General features: G+C 34.0%; 1 protein-coding gene across 2 annotated transcripts in view; it reads left to right on the top strand.

Annotated features, from left to right (window-relative positions):
• LOC136041564 (protein MTO1 homolog, mitochondrial-like) overlaps positions 1–14,878 on the top strand; it is a 159,306-nt gene extending 144,428 nt beyond the window's left edge. For both annotated transcript variants that reach the window (XM_065726250.1, XM_065726251.1), the window contains 2 exons: positions 4,856–4,916; positions 14,657–14,878. In XM_065726250.1, coding sequence (XP_065582322.1) covers positions 4,856–4,916; positions 14,657–14,749 — 154 coding nt within the window. In that variant the 3' untranslated portion in view covers positions 14,750–14,878. The remainder of the gene's footprint in view (positions 1–4,855; positions 4,917–14,656) is intronic.
• Positions 14,879–17,456: the final 2,578 nt, after the last annotated feature.

The following is a 17,456-nucleotide window of genomic DNA, read 5'->3' as shown; positions in this document are numbered from 1 at the left end:
CCTTTGAACTATTTTGAACAGAATGAGCCTCATAAATTTTCGTCAGATGCGTTTGGGGGGGATGGTGTGAGTGGTGGCTTGATACCCTCCAATCACTTTTGACTTTTAAAAAGGGCACTATAATTTTTGATTCGTATTCAAATGAGCCCCCTCAGAAGCTTTATACGACCGCCCTTTCCATATGAAGTGCCTTCGGGAATAGATAAATAAATAATAATACATTGAATCCTTATGGTTCTTTACTATAGGCAACGCTATAGCATTGCCCCTGACTTAAACAGGTGACTTTCAATTTCCCTTCTAAGGAATATCCGCTTTATCCACAGGAAATTATATAAAAAAAAACAAGTTTTTATAACTGAAAGTAAGGAGTGACATGAAAACTTAAAACGAACAGAAATTATTCCCTATATGAAAAGGGCTATCACCTCCTCAACGCCTCGCTCTTTACGCTAAAGTTTGACTCTTTGTCACAATTCTACTTTTTAAAACAATAAAACTTTGCTGGTCACAGTTTTTGAAATCTGAACTCTACTGGTCAGATTTACAATGTTTCGATGATTTGGGTGTTGTGGTTTGGTTTCTCGTGTCGTTTAGTCTTTAAAGTTAATACTGGATTATAGGTTACAGAGTATTCTATGATTTTTTTTATACTATTTTTTTTTCTCTTTTATTCCCTAGTTTCGATCCTGTTGGAGGGGGGGGGGGGGTTGAATTAAATCGAATAGTTGTGGGCATCAAGTCATGGCTAATTGTAGAAAAAGCCAAGACAGATAGTCCAATTGAGTGACAGGCAACTCTGGCATTAAACCCCTATTTAGGACTGTATAAAAATGATGTTAGTTCATTTGTTAATAGATATTTCTGTCTATTATCCGTCCATACGTCATTCTCGGGCAGAAGTAGAACTAAGGTAGTCATAGAGCTAAGATAGTGATAGAACCTATAGTTTTCCAAGTATTTGGTTAAATGTTTTTTATCTTTTAGCAAGGCATGCCCGCTCTGTTTATCTGTGTAAATTTATTATTCGATAAATGAACTCTGAACTTTTTGAAATATAAATGAAACAAGTATCAACGGGTGCTGTGTACGTGGGATTAAAAAAAGAATAAGGATTCGCTTGCTATGTTGTAACTCTCTCAATTTCTTTTTTGAAAGATAGTAGTGTATCTTTTTTACAGCTCTGTCTCTTTTTTTAGTGATGCGCTCTTTTTTATCCAAGAAGCGAGAAATTGCCCTGCATTGCTTCTTTCCTTCCAAAGATAGAAATCCTTGTTTTCCTCAATTTTTTGTTGTTTATTGCCATAAATACGACGTGCGATTTTTTTTCTTGGGAAATAACTAAATAATTAATTTGAATGATGTATCTAACATTTCTGTGTATCTAATTTCTAGTTTCACGAATAACTAGAACTCTGCAAATATTAGACCCCGGAGCTAGGATTGATATAGGTTGAGAAACGGATACAGGTGATGAAGATGACCAATGAGAGCTGAGGCCTCTCTCCTAAAGCCAAGAGGGCCGGAGGGTGAAGGGATGCAAAATTGTATCAGTATTTCCAAATTACACTCCATATTTCACTGCGCCTAACGTTATGTGACCTCGGATGAGAGTCCAGTACGCAAAAGTTAGGTCCCTCCCCCCGCTAACGACAGGAGGTTCCTAGACCATTGATGCAGGGAGGTGAAGAATATCACCAAGAGCGGAATGATAGAGTAAAAGTAGACTTTTCATTAACTTTTTTTCTATGTTTACTTCGGCAAGACAGAATGGTCTTAGAAGTTAATTGCAGATTTAAATTGCGATCTCTTTTCGGACCAGCTGGGCACTGAAAAAAAAACATAAACAGTTCTAGAAGGCTTTAATTTTGAAGATCAGTAGATTGTCAAAGCCTTACAAAGTTTATCTTCACGTTTCAATATTGCAACGCTGTAAAAAAATATGGTGCTACCCTAAAAACTACATAATTTTGAAATGACCAATAAGAAAGATTAAGAATAATCTTGAAAAATCTCGCAAATATGAATAGACCTAAGACTTATCAGGGGGGAAAAATTGCCTCCTTGAGTATTATATTAAGTATACAGGCATTTGCGGGCTTGATAACAAAAATTAATCAGTGTTGTCAATGTTGTTCAAATTGCATTATTGATTTGATTATTTCTTTCAGGATTTAAGACCGATTTTTGTTTAACCTTGCAAGCGTGATAAGTAACATTTGCCATGCAGCTGAAAGTCCAGTGGACATTGTTCGTCGTGCGTCAACCTAAAATCAATCTAATTTTTCATCCCTTAGTTCTATGACTATCTACCTTAGTTCTGCCCTAGGAATGACATATGGACGGATGATAGATAGACTTATCTATCAACAAATGAAATGACATCATTTTCATACAATCCTAAAAAGGGCTTATGCCAGATTTGCCTCTCGTTCACTCGGAATATCTATCTTAGCCTTTTCTACAGTTAGCCATAGCTTGATGCCCGCAACTACTTGATCTTAATTCAATCATGTAGTTGTAGTAGAGTTAAAGAAATAGAATTAAAATCAAGTAGTTGCGGGCATCAGGCCATGGTTAATTCTTGGAAAAGCCAGGACAGATAGTCTGAATGAGTGAGAGGCAGTTTTGAAATCTATATTTTGAATGAAAGCAGAATAAGGATTGTCTTTATTCATTTAAATTATTTATCTTTAATTTTTTTAAATTGACCTCTAAGTGGATTTTTCTCTAAGTGGATTCTAAGTGGACATGTAACTCACACTGGGGACTTATGTGTATGTTTGCTTTCGTGAGGGTGGACTGACAAATTTGTTCAAATTCAAGGCAATAGGTGAATTCAGTGGAAATTGCTGGAGACGTTGGAAGAATCTGACAATTATGTTAGGGTTCAGGCTCGGTTACCTCCTCCACCCCTCAACTGCATATACGTCGGTATACCCCTGCTTGTGTATAGCTTTGTTTGTTTTTTTCACCCTTCTAAAAAAAGAACAGTAAAAAAAAATCACTGTGATAAAAAAAAAAATCTGCCCGTTTTTCAGTATTTTCATTTGGTTTTAATTATAGAGCTATAACTGAAACGGCTGGAGGTTAATTGGAGCGGGAGGGGCTATTAGTATCTAGACTAAAGAATTATACCCAATTTAGGTAGCAATAATCGCGGACATATTCATTTTCAAAGGATTGCATGTTTGTGCTAATTGGTCTATCTTTTTGTCACAAGGGTATTTTAGGGTTGGAACGTATGTCTCCGTGCAAGTACGTATGCAACGAATAGGCAAATGTACTGTATGTTCAACTGGAGGCTAGTGCCATGTAGTAGGCTATCTGGACAAATACCATCGTGACCAGGTGTCTTTCTGCGGTTTAATTTGCGCTCAACTTAAATTGATCAAAATAAAAATAAAAGAATTATTTAATAATTTAAATAAGCAGTGCCTAAAAATTTGGTAAAACTTAAGATTTCGAAGATAAGTATTTTTCTCCTTCGTACGTTCCTATCCATTGATTATTTGATGAATAACATCGATTTTTGAAGCGTTTCGCAGGTATTTACGGAGCCGCAAATGTCGTTCAATAGGCAATTGTACTCAAAAATTTGTGTTCAAAAGCAATTATTGAAATATGTTAGAATTAATTGAATGCTTTTTGTGCCTCAGAGCTAAATAAGCTACAATTAGTCCTTTTACAGATAGAGAATTACTAGAATATTTATCTATTAAAATTAGCTAATGATATTTTTGACTAATTTCAAAAAATTTATGGGTTTTCATGGTTTTTTGTATTTTTTGTAAGAAATTGAATTCGTTGCTCAAACCGTTTGAAATAGAGGGTAGTAATTTCACTTATTCAATAAGCTAATGCAATTTGCTCTATTGAACGTGGGGTAAAATGCAGCGTATCGCAATGGTGTCGTTTCGCGATTGTTAGTGTAGCGGGTGTCTGGCAATCACTCGGTTACAGAGGTATAATCAAATTGTTCTTACCATAAAATATATCGAAAACAAATAATACGCGACCTTAGCTTAAGAACTGGCATAGCCTTAACTTGTAAACGCTGAATTATTAGAATTGCTAACATAGATCGGGTTGGTTTTTTGTGTCTTTGGGCAAAGTAATACGACGCAAGCTCATATAAATAGTTCGTTTTGAAAATGACATTATTTATTGGGTGTCAGAAAATAGCGAATAAAGTTTGCTTATGCAGCAACTGCGTATTCCAAAATCTCCTTTCAAGACCTTATCCAGGGTGGAGGGGTTTTGACCCCTTCCCAATAAATGTTTGCTCCAGTGGAAAAAAACGTAACAAAATAAATGTAAACAAGTTTTTGATGAGTTTTTTAAAACCCATCCCCACCCCCCGAAAAAGTCATATTCTACCCCCCCCCCCCCAGAAAAAAACATGGATACAACCCTGCCTTCTTTTAGAAACGTGTCATGATTTAATTTTTGGAAACATCTTGGGACATATAGTTTCAAAAATTATGAGAGGTTGACAACTAGCTACATGGCCCAATTTGATGGCAAGAAGCTAGGACAACGTCTATTGCTTTTTCGTCTGTTTTGTCAGCCAACCACGTTGCTCAAGCGTCGCAAAGTAAATACTTTCCTGGGAATCGCACTAATGAAGACTAGAAATTCAAGAAAATTCCCACTAAATGGTCAGGAATCTTGTTTGAGATGTTACTCAAGCATCAGGAAAAACATTAGCCTGGGAAAAAAAATTAACAAAAAAATCGAATAGCAAACTACAAAGGATGGCAACAAAACTTGGTACTTTTGGGTACGGTGTTATCGTTATTTGCTTTATTTAGAGTGTTTTCACATGACAATCAATATTTTTCTTTTTTTGCAGTAATCGGCTGAATTTATCTAATGAAGAAAAAGAGAGACTTGCTTCGTCTAAACCACAAACAGTAAGTATATCCATATTTCTTCGTTAAGGCTTTGGAGAAAAGGTGAATTTCCACCGGTTTTGGATCTCCTCATTGAAAAAGAAAGCTTTTCAATTTACTCATGTATTCTGGGGAAACCGAGCATTTTAGAAGCCAAACCTAAATAAGGGTGTAAATGAACAAATTTGGGAAACGTACAAACAAACTATTAAGGGTTTGGATTTTATTGCCTTATCATCTTTGAAAAAACTGCCGACGATTGTTTGTTGTTTTTCCAATATGCTCAAACATGCATTCAAATTAGGATTTTATTAAATTCTTAAGAAAAAATTGTTTAGGTAGCTAAATTTTTTTTATGTTATTTCCCCCTTTCGTCTTCCTTCTAAGGACTTCTTCTTATTTTCTCTCTTCTTTCATTTTTTTAACATTTTTGTTGTTTATTGTTCGCAATTTATGTATACATATAACACCACACACACGCATACATATATATATATGTATTTATATATATATATATATATATATATATATATATATATATATATATATATATATATATATATATATATATATATATATATATATATATACTAGCTGTTGGGGTGGCGCTTCGCGTAACCCCAACACCTAGTTGGTGGGGGCGCTTCGCACCCCTCAAGCCTCCCCGCGCGCGTAAGTCCGTACGCGCCATATTAGTTACGCGCCATTGTAGTTGTGTCCCTGTGTCCCACCTGTGAATATATATATATATATATATATATATATATATATATATATATATATATATATATATATATATATATATATATATATATATCTTCTATATATATAAAAATAAGTTGTCTGTGTGTGGATCTGTGGATGGATCAGGTGACGTCATGTTTGTTCGCATATGACGTCTGAATTATTTCACACTAATACAAAAGAAGAAAAAAACTAAAAAAGGTAAAAACTACAAAAAAAACTAAAAAGAAAAAAAACTAAAAAAGCTAAAAAACTAAAAAAAACTAAAAAAAGGTAAAAATCTAATAACTAAAAAAAAACTGAAAAAAATAAAAAAAGGCAAAAACTACAAAAAAAATAAAAACTAATAAAAAAACTAAAAAAGCTAAAAAACTACAAAAACTAAAAAAAAACTAAAAAAAGGTAAAAAACTTAAAAAAACCTAAAAATTAAAAAAGAAAAAAACTAAAAAAAAGGAAAAAACTGAAAAATAAAAGAGAAAAAGAAAACTAAAAAAATATGAATATCTATATATATAAAAATAAGTTGCCTGTGTGTGGATCTGTGGATGGATCAGGTGACGTCATGTTTGTTCGCATATGACGTCTGAATTATTTCACACTAATACAAAAGAAGAAAAAAACTAAAAAAGGTAAAAACTACAAAAAAAACTAAAAAGAAAAAAAAACTAAAAAAGCTAAAAAACTAAAAAAAACTAAAAAAAGGTAAAAATCTAATAACTAAAAAAAAACTGAAAAAAATAAAAAAAGGCAAAAACTACAAAAAAAATAAAAACTAATAAAAAAACTAAAAAAGCTAAAAAACTAAAAAAAAAACTAAAAAAAAACTAAAAAAAGGTAAAAAACTAAAAAAAAACTAAAAACTAAAAAAGAAAAAAACTAAAAAAAAGGAAAAAACTGAAAAATAAAAGAGAAAAAGAAAACTAAAAAAATATGAATAAATATATATAAAAATAAGTTGTTTGTGGGTTATGTCTGTCTGTCTGTCTGTCGAGTGACGTCGTGTTTGTCCGCATATGACGTCTGAATTATTTCACACTAATACAAAAGAAGACAAAAAACTAAAAAAGGTAAAAACTACAAAAATAAACTAAAAAGAAAAAAAACTAAAAAAGCTAAAAAACTAAAAAAAACTAAAAAAGGTAAAAAACTAAAAACTAAAAAAAACTGAAAAAACTAAAAAAAGGCAAAAACTAAAAAAAAACTAAAAACTAATAAAAAAACTAAAAAAGCTAAAAAACTAAAAAAACTAAAAAAACTAAAAAAAGGTAAAAAACAAAAAAAAACTAAAAACTAAAAAAGAAAAAACTAAAAAAAAGGAAAAAACTGAAAAATAAGAGAAAAAGAAAACTAAAAAAATATTAATAAATATAAGGTAAAAAACAAAAACAAACTAAAAACTAAAAAAGAAAAAAATAAAAAAAAGGAAAAAACTGAAAAATAAGAGAAAAAGAAAACTAAAAAAATATTAATAAATATAAAAAATATAAATATAATATAAATTAGCAATCAACAAAGCACCGAGACACAAATGACGACCGGGACACAGGGAGTATAAATGACGACCAGGACATAAGTAAAAAAAAAAACTAAAAAAACTAAAAAAATGGTAAAAACTACAAAAAAACTAAAAATTAATAAAAAAACTAAAAAATCTAAAAATCTAAATAAACTAAAAAAGAAAAAAAAGAAAAAAGGAAAAAAATAAAGGAGAAAAACAAAACTAAAAAACGAATGTATATACAGACCGGGACACCGGGATACAAATGACGACCGGGACACAGGGAATATAAATGACGACCGGGACACAGGGACACAACTACAATGGGGACGCCGGGGGGCACAGGGGGATATAAATGACGACCGGGACACCGGGACACAAGGAATATAAATGACGCCCGGGACACTCAAAGAGAAATCACAGACTGGAACACCGGGACACAAATGACGACCGGGACACAGGGAATATAAATGACGACCGGGACACAGGGACATAACTACAAAGGGGACGCCGGGGTGCACAGGGGGATATATAAATGACGATGGCGACTCAGGGAATGGTCGATTAGCAATCACCATCAACAAAGCTCAAGGGCAATCATTAGAATCATGAGGTATAGATCTGAATACGGATTGTTTTCCCATGGACCATTATATGTTGCATGTTCAAGAGTCGGTAAACCTGACAATCTATTTATATGCACAGACAATGGGACAGCAAAGAATGTTGTATATTCGCAAGTTTTACGTAGTTAAAAACATATATATATATATATATATATATATATATATATATATATATATATATATATATATATATATATATATATATATATATATATATATATATATATATATATATATATATATATATATATATATATATATATATATATATATATATCTATATTCACAGGTGGGACATAGGGACACAACTACAATGGCGCGTAACTAATATGGCGCGTAACGACTTACGCGCGCGGGGGGGCTTGGGGGGGGGCGCGAAGCGCCCCCACCAACTAGGTGTTGGGGTGGCGCGAAGCGCCACCCCAACAGCTAGTATATATATATTTAACTACGTAAAACTTGCGAATATACAACATTCTTGGCTGTCCCATTGTCTGTGCATATAAATAGATTGTCAGGTTTACCGACTCTTGAACATGCAACATATAATTGGGCGCGGAGCGCCCCACTAACTAGGTGTTGGGGTGGTGCGAAGCGCCACCCCAACAGCTAGAATAGATATATATATCTCGAAAGAGACTCCATATTTTTCCGGGAAAACAGGTATCCTGGGATATTCTTGCATAGAAACAATCTAGACTCGTCAAAAGCTCAAGAAAATTCGTTAACAGCCTTAATTTTGTTTTTTGCAAGTGACGTCATGTACTATGTTACTACATCATATAAGTATTTCTTATGACATCATATAAGTATTTTCTCGTATGATGTCTTGCATAGCACAGATAAGATTGTTGAGTTTCCAACGTATCAATCTATATATATAAAAATAAGTTGTCTGTCTGTGGATCTGTGGATCAGGTGACGTCATGTTTCTGTGTCGGCTGACGTCATGAAATTAGTTGTCAGGTGACGTCATGTTTCTGTGTCGGCTGACGTCATTTTACATCAGAAATTTATAACTACACTTTAGTTGTTATAGAAGATTTGTGCGTACGTATGGCAAACAAACCTCTTCAGGATTTGGGAATGCCTTCACCTAACCGTATCGCTGCTGTTTCGACATGTGTAGAATTGGATCATGAACAAAGTTACAGTACGAGTGATCTATTGTCGTATGTACAAAATAACATTTCCAAGTTAACGTCGGAACAAAAAGACATTTATGATACGATAATACATTGTGTCGATAACAACGTTGGAGAAATTTTCTTTTTGGATGCGCCAGGATGGTAAAACGTTTGTGATAAAACTGATTCTGGCATCAATTCGATCAAAAAATGATATAGCGTTGGCAATTGCGTCGTCCGGAATAGCCGCAACATTGCTGCCTGGTGGAAGAACTGCTCATTCCGCTTTGAAATTGCCTCTGAACTTGAATTCTACAGAAACTCCCACGTGCAATATTTCCAAATCATCTGGGATGGGTAAAGTATTGCAGCAATGCAAACTTATTATTTGGGATGAGTGCACAATGGCACACAAAAAATCGCTCGAGGCTCTGGATCAATGCTTGAAAGATTTGCGAGGGAAGTCGAAACCCTTTGGCAGCACATTAATATTGCTTGCGGGAGATTTCAGGCAAACATTACCTATAATACCTAGATCAACTCCTGCAGACGAAATGAATGCTTGCCTGAAAAATTCTAATTTATGGGCACACGTAAAAACATTAAAATTAACTACAAATATGCGTGTCCGATTGCAAAACGATGACTCTGGTCAAACATTTTCAGATCAATTGCTGGCAATGGGAAACGGAAAGCTCCCAGTAGACTCAGTTTCAGGACGTATACAACTACCTGCTGATTTCTGTAATTTAGTGACGTCCAAAAATGAATTGATTGAAAAAGTATTTCCGAATATTCTAAAAAATTATAAAAATAATAAATGGCTAAGTGAAAGAGCGATTCTCGCACCCAAAAATATAGACGTCCACGAAATCAACAATATTGTTTTGACCAAGATTCGAGACCAGGCAGTCCTTTACAAGTCAGTCGACACAGTTTTGGAACCAAATGAAGCGGTTAATTATCCATCTGAATTTTTAAATGCCATAGATCTTTCAGGGTTTCCACCACACGTGCTACAACTAAAAATAGGCGTACCAATAATACTTTTAAGAAATATAAACCCACCAAAGCTTTGCAATGGCACTCGACTTGCCGTAAAAAAAAACAATGGAAAACCTAATAGAGGCCACAATCTTGACAGGGCCTTTTGAGGGTGAGGCTGTTCTTATTCCTCGCATTCCCATGATTCCAACGGATCTGCCTTTTCAATTTAAAAGATTGCAATTCCCAATTCGATTAGCATTTGCAATCACCATTAACAAAGCTCAAGGTCAATCATTAGAAAAATGTGGTATAGATCTTAATACTGATTGTTTTTCCCATGGACAATTGTACGTTGCATGTTCGAGGGTCGGTAAACCTGACAATCTATTTATATGCAGCGACAATTGGACAGCGAAAAATGCTGTATATTCGCAAGTTTTACGCAGTTAATTTGTATTTTGGAACCAAATGAAGCGGTTAATTATCCATCTGAATTTTTAAATTCCATAGATCCTTCAGGGTTTCCACCACACGTGCTACAACTAAAAATAGGCGTACCAATAATACTTTTAAGAAATATCAACCCACCAAAGCTATGCAATGGCACGCGACTTGCCGTAAAAAAAAACAATGGAAAACCTAATAGAGGCCACAATCTTGACAGGGCCTTATGAGGGTGAGGCTGTTCTTATTCCTCGCATTCCCATGATTCCAACGGATCTGCTTTTTCAATTTAAAAGATTGCAATTCCCAATTCGATTAGCATTTGCAACCACCATCAACAAAGCTCAAGGGCAATCACTAGAAAAATGCGGTATAGATCTTAATACAGATTGCTTTACCAATGTACAATTGTATGTTGCATCTTTGAGGGTCGGTAAACCTGACAATCTATTTATACGCACAGACAATGGGACAGCGAAGACTGTTGTATATTCACAAGTTTTACGTAGTTAATTTGTATTGTATCTATCTATCTATCTATCTATATAAAAACGAGTTGTGTGTATGCATGTTTGTTTGTTTGTAAAAAGAGCGTTTGCATATGACGTCATTATTAGTACATACGGATTTGTATATGGACAGACAATGGGAAAGCCAAGAATGTTGTATATTCGCAATTTTTACGTAGTTTGAAACACATATATAATTCTATCTATATTCACAGGTGGGACACAGGGACACAACTACAATGGCGCGTAACTAATATGGCGCGTAACGACTTACGCGCGCGGGGGGGCTTGGGAGGGCGCGAAGCGCCCCCACCAACTAGGTGTTCGTGTGGCGCGAAGCTGTTGGCCACACCAACAGCTAGTTATTTATATAATATAATGTCTGTTGGAAGACCCAAAAAACGAAAACTTTCAGTTGCAGTTACTATAAATGATGATTCTTTGGGACCAATGCCTGAACTATCAAACGTGATAAAATTTGAAAATCGACAACCTGGAATTCAATTGCGACAACACCAGGTAAGCCAAAGGTCGTTACTAAATTGTCTGAAGCAATCAAAATTCAAAAATGTATCAAAAATGAAAATGAAGAAAAAAGACACGGGCGGTTAAAAGATATACGAAAACGATAACTAGAGCGTGTCAAAAATGAAAATAAACAGCAAAGACACACACGGTTAGGAGACATGCGAAACCAAGCATGTGAGCGAGCCAATAATGAAAATCAAGAGCAAATACGGACGCGGTTAGAAGACCAGCAGTGGCGTGTCAAACATGAAAATGAAGAGCTAAGACACACGGTTAGAAGACATGCGACACCGAGCATGTGAGCAAGTCAAAAATGAACATGAAGAGCAAAAGACACATGTGGCTAGAAGAGATGCGACACCGAACATGTGCGTGAGTCAATGAAAATCAACCTTGACAGCCATAATGAGAACGAGTCAAAACTGAAAATAATAGCGATGATAATTGGGTTTAAGATTTTGACACAGATAAGGCTGTCAATGCCTACCTTGCCTTCGTTTAAAAAAAAGGTTCGGCAATATGTATTTCATAATGACGAAAGACAAGCGGAGGTAAAACGAAGCAAACAAATTGAAAATGATAGCGATGGGGATTGGGTGTTGGATTTTGAAATGGATAAGGTCATCAATGCCTACCAAACTTTTGAAAATCAAAACCATGGACTGGATAAATTGTTGGAAGAAAACGTAGATTTTGTCCCACCATTAAAAGAAACAAAGGTTCGGTGATATGTCTTTAATAATGACAAAAGACAAGCCGAGGCAAAGGAAGAATTTTTTGTCCCACTACCTGAATAATTAAAAGAACCAAAGGTCTACCATACCTTTGAAAATCAAAATCTTGACTAGATAAATCGTTGGAAAAAAAAAGAAGTTTTGTCCCACCACCTGAACAAAAAGAAACAAATGTTCGGTAATATGTCTTCCATAATGACAAAAGACAAGCCAAGGCAAAAGTTCTAGGTCCAGTAAAAAGAAAACGTAATTTTGCAAAGGCACTACTTGTACTTGAAGGTCCATTTTGATGTTATGACATCAAGGATTGGCTTAAATTGTCTTCATTTAGAAGACTAGCGACAGTGAGAATCCATATATAGAAGCTTGCCACGTGCCATGACCTGGTACTATATATTTATATATGTATATATTATTTTTTTTATTGTTTACTAATAGAAGCCTATCAAAAATATCTAATCTGATTTCTTCCCTCCTATAAAACTGGGGCTGCGTTAACCTGTCGATATAATACTTAGGTATTAAAATTGGTATCGGGGACCCTTGGGAGTCTCTCATGAAGCCTGGGTTCTGTTTCTAAGCCAGATAGACTCTAACTTATTCGTTTGAACAAGAACTATTAGCGTGTTTGTAGAATGAAATGTACGGATCGCTATTTACAACGAAATATTAAATGCTTTAAATAAACTCGGTAAAGAAAAGTTACATTAACATAACAGCCAGCTTGGTACAAAAAATTATATATAGATTTTATATTTATTATTTTTTATTTTTTATTTATTTTTTATTTGTTTATATTTATTTATTTTATATTCATTTATATATATAAATAATTATATATATATATATATATATATATTTTATATTGATTTTATATTTATTACTAGCTGTTGGGGTGGCGCTTCGCGCCACCCCAACACCTAGTTGGTGGGGGCGCTTCGCGCCCCCCCCAAGCCCCCCCGCGCGCGTAAGTCGTTACGCGCCATAATAGTTACGCGCCATTGTAGTTGTGTCCCTATGTCCCACCTGTGAATATAGATATATATATATATATATGGTTTTAACTACGTAAAACTTGCGAATATACAACATTCTTTGCTGTCCCATTGTCTTTGCATATAAATAGATTGTCAGGTTATCCCCCTGTTTCCCCCGGTGTCCCCGTTGTAGTTGTGTCCCTGTGTCCCGGTCGTCATTTATATTCCCTGTGTCCCGCGTCCCGGTCATCATTTGTATCCCGGTGTCCCGGTCTGTATATACATTCGTTTTTTAGTTTTGTTTTTCTCCTTTATTTTTTTCCTTTTTTTTTCTTTTTTAGCTTATTTAGATTTTTAGATTTTTTAGTTTTTTTTATTAGTTTTTAGTTTTTATTTCTTTTTAGTTTTTTTGTCCCGGTCGTCATTTATATCCCCCTGTTTCCCCCGGTGTCCCCGTTGTAGTTGTGTCCCTGTGTCCCGGTCGCTATTTATATTCCCTGTGTCCCGGTCGTCATTTGTATCCCGGTGTACCGGTCTGTATATACATTCGTTTTTTAGTTTTGTTTTTCTCCTTTATTTTTTTCCTTTTTTTTTCTTTTTTAGTTTATTTAGATTTTTAGATTTTTTAGTTTTTTTATTAGTTTTTAGTTTTTTTTTCTTTTTAGTTTTTTTGTAGTTTTTACCTTCTTTTTAGTTTTGTTAATTTTTTTTTTTACTTGTGTCCTGGTCGTCATTTATACTCCCTGTGTCCCGGTGCTTTGTTGATTGCTAATCGAACATTCCTTTTGTCCTGGTCGCTTTCTCTTTGAGTGTCGTCATTTATTTTTTTCTTTTTTAGTTCTTTTAGTTTTTACCTTTTTTAGTTTTTTTTAGTTTTTAGTTTTTTTAGTTTTTTACCTTTTTTTAGTTTTTTTAGTTTTTTAGCTTTTTTAGTTTTTTTATTAGTTTTTAGTTTTTTTGTAGTTTTTGCCTTTTTTTTTAGTTTTTTGTCCTGGTCGCTTTCTCTTTGAGTGTCGTCATTTATTAGTTTTTTCCCTTTTTTTTTTTAGTTTTTTATTGGTTTTTACCTTTATTTTAGCTTATTTTTCAGTTTTTTCCTTTTTTTTAGTTTTTTTTTATTTTTTATTTTTTTTAGTTTTTTACCTTTTTTTAGTTTTTTTAGTTTTTTTAGTTTTTTAGCTTTTTTACTTTTTTTATTAGTTTTTAGTTTTTTTTTGTAGTTTTTGCCTTTTTTTAGTTTTTTCAGTTTTTTTTTTAGTTTTTTATTGGTTTTTACCTTTATAGTTTTTTTAGTTTTTTAGCTTTTTTATTTTTTTTATTAGTTTTTAGTTTTTTTTTGTAGTTTTTGCCTTTTTTTAGTTTTTTCAGTTTTGACGTCACCTAATCCAGTTTTTTCAGGTGACGTCACCTGACACATCCATCCACACATCCATCCACACATCCACAGACAGACAACTTATTTTTATATATATAGATTTAGATTTTATATAATTATTTATAGATTCCTTAGGATTTTTCCGTGGTTTCGAAGGAGTCAGCTGATTCGTTGGTAAATTGTTTACTCTAAACTTCTTTTTTTCCTCAGATAGCTGCCGCAAGTAGAATACCCGGTGTCACAGCCAGTGCCATTTTACAGCTTCTAAGATATGTGAAGAGAAGAGACATTACGCTTATTTGATTGTCGTCTATTTTAAGAATCCATCTTGATAATTTAGTTCTTTAAAATATTATAGTTTTAAATCAAGTTTTTAGTTTATTATATAAATTTAATTTATTTTGTATGCAAATAATAAATCTATTCAAAATTTGGGATCTCCTCATGTGTTGCTGAAATGCTGAGAGATTAGGAGATATGTCGTAATTCATATCCTTCCGCTGCGGTCACATACGACACATTGTGTTCTTAGTTATTCAGATTGTTTCTTTTCGCTTAGAAATAATTCAAAATAAATGGTTCTAAATTGTATTTTTTTAGTAAACCTATTTTAAAAGGTAGACCTGCAATTTTTTATGAGAAACTGAAGGATAAATGTTTTTCTGTTGATGTAACTGTGCCACTGAAAAATGGCTTTTTGTTGTCAAATCACGAAAATTTAAGGGAGGGGATGTATTTTTTTCAAATTTAAATAAAGAATTTTTCCATTTTTTTATTTTTCTAATGAAGATACCAACAAAGGTTTTGTTCATTGAAAATACCTATAAGATATTTTCGAGATTTAATGTGGGGAGTTGGTAAAAATTGAAGAATTGTGCCAATTTACCTGGATCTCCAGGATTATGTATCCTAGGCACAATTGGTGGCGGAGACACTCTGGAAAATGTGTTGTTGTTTTCTAGTGATAGTAAACCTTCATATCTAATAGTGTATTGGCCAATGTGTGTTAAAAGGTGATTGATCGAAGTTTTATGTTTATTCTTTTTGTATTTGCGTTTGGTTTATGATACTATTAGCAAAGACAAAGATAGTGTAAGCTAATGTAAAAAGATAAAAATTTGTGTAGATGAATCCCATTTCCCGACCATTTGTCTGACTAAGGAAGGAAAAGTGTGTTGTATTTTGGGGAAAAATTAGAAACTTCCATGTATCTTAGAAATTGGAATAATTAGGGGAAAAGAGATATTTAGCCAGGTATTAGAATTTTTAGAGGAATAACTGTCACATAACTTCTTTTGAATTCCAGGAGCAGGCCTAGTAAATAATACTTTTTTATTAAATTGAGTGAATGTCCTACTCAAAATTATTACAATCTGTTCGAAAATGTGTTTCTATCCGATCTTCTAGGGCTATAATGAGAGGAAGGTTGAGATGACTGGGACGCGTTTTGCCGATGAAGGATAATATATTGCCAAAGATTGTCCTTTTCAGCAATCTATATAGGGTCAAACTAAAAGTATTTCGTCTCCGAATGAGCTGGGAAGAGGTCGTAAGGAACGATTTAAAGAACTTTGGAACTTATTGGATGGGGGTAAAGAGGGATGCATTAAATAAATTGGAATATGGCAGGAGCATGCGCAGCTGCTTTTGCCTCAGGTGGGTTAGCCCTACAGTGAGTTCTAAGTAATAACAGCAGTAGTAATAATGTTTCAATATTGAAAAAAAATAGTTTTGCTGGATTTCTTAGTTGATGAAATCATGGATATGGTCGACCTGGTTTCACAGCATAATTCAATAAGGAAACATACAGTAGGAAATACAACGCAAGTATAAAAGGCACTTAGGATTAAAAAAATTAGCACATGCTAAAAATCGCTCATTTTGGTAGTTGTGGTGCTGAGTACGCTGATTAGTCGTACTAGTATTCTCTGTCGTAAAGAAAACATGGCATTAGGAAAAAGAAGATACAGGGGTTGGGAAAACTGTTGTGAACCGTTCGAGAGCTTCAGAACTCATTTCTGCACCGCAAAATTTACTTGCCTCCATGTTGTATTTATCTTCTATTTCACATTACATCAATACAGTTTGAAGAGTATACCATTTTCAATGAAAGCCTTAAAATATACTACAGTTTGCTTTGTAGCACAAAATAATCCTTCCTGTATGGTATACCCCAATCGAATTTCTAATGTCCTATTATCACAGTTTGAAGACCTCTCAGTTTTTTATTGAAAATATGTAAGGGCCATAGAAATTGTACCTGAAAAAATTCTAGGTCTTCTTGACATATTACACTCACTGAAGCATCCAATTATTATGGTTTGAAGTTTACAATCTATAAGCAATGAAATCACCGAGCGAAGTTATATTTCATTACTACATTGTGAAAAGATCCTACCCTTGGTGGCTGGCGTCTACCACCCCCCTCGGAAAATACCCCTTCGGAGAATACCCCTGGAAACCTCCCCCATGGAAAATACGCTCCGAAAAATACACCCTTGGAACCCCCCTGAAAATACCCTCTGAAAAATACTCCCGTGGAAAATGCCCCCGTGTAAATAAGGCTTTCCAAATTTGAGAACTTTATTTTATTTCTGTTTTTTTTTCTGTAGGGGGAAGGCATTTTGGTACTTCTGTATTATGCGCTACTCACTCAATTTAAGGCTCTGTAAAACTCGAGAATAAATCGTTTTTTGTTTTTTTTCATTAGTTTCTTTGCTACTTAGAAGCAAATTTGGGCTATAGATTTGCACATTAGGGGGAGGGGGGGTAAAGTATAGCGTGTCTTCATGCAAAATCCGTTAGGTGAATTTATTCTGCATATTATGAAGTAAGAATTGTTTTCTAACTTCAAGCTGTCGAAATACTTCACCCCCCCCCCTCCATTATGTGCAAATATATAGCCCAAATTATATATTTCCCATATATTCTGTCACTTGCCTTTGTCTTGTCTCGCTCTACACCGAAGGTACCTAACGAATAAACCGGTTGGTTCTCGAGCTTTACACAG

This window comes from Artemia franciscana, unplaced genomic scaffold, assembly GCF_032884065.1.
Source record: "Artemia franciscana unplaced genomic scaffold, ASM3288406v1 PGA_scaffold_29, whole genome shotgun sequence".
Lineage (NCBI taxonomy): Eukaryota > Metazoa > Arthropoda > Branchiopoda > Anostraca > Artemiidae > Artemia > Artemia franciscana.
This window is presented reverse-complemented; position numbering and strand designations above follow the sequence as displayed.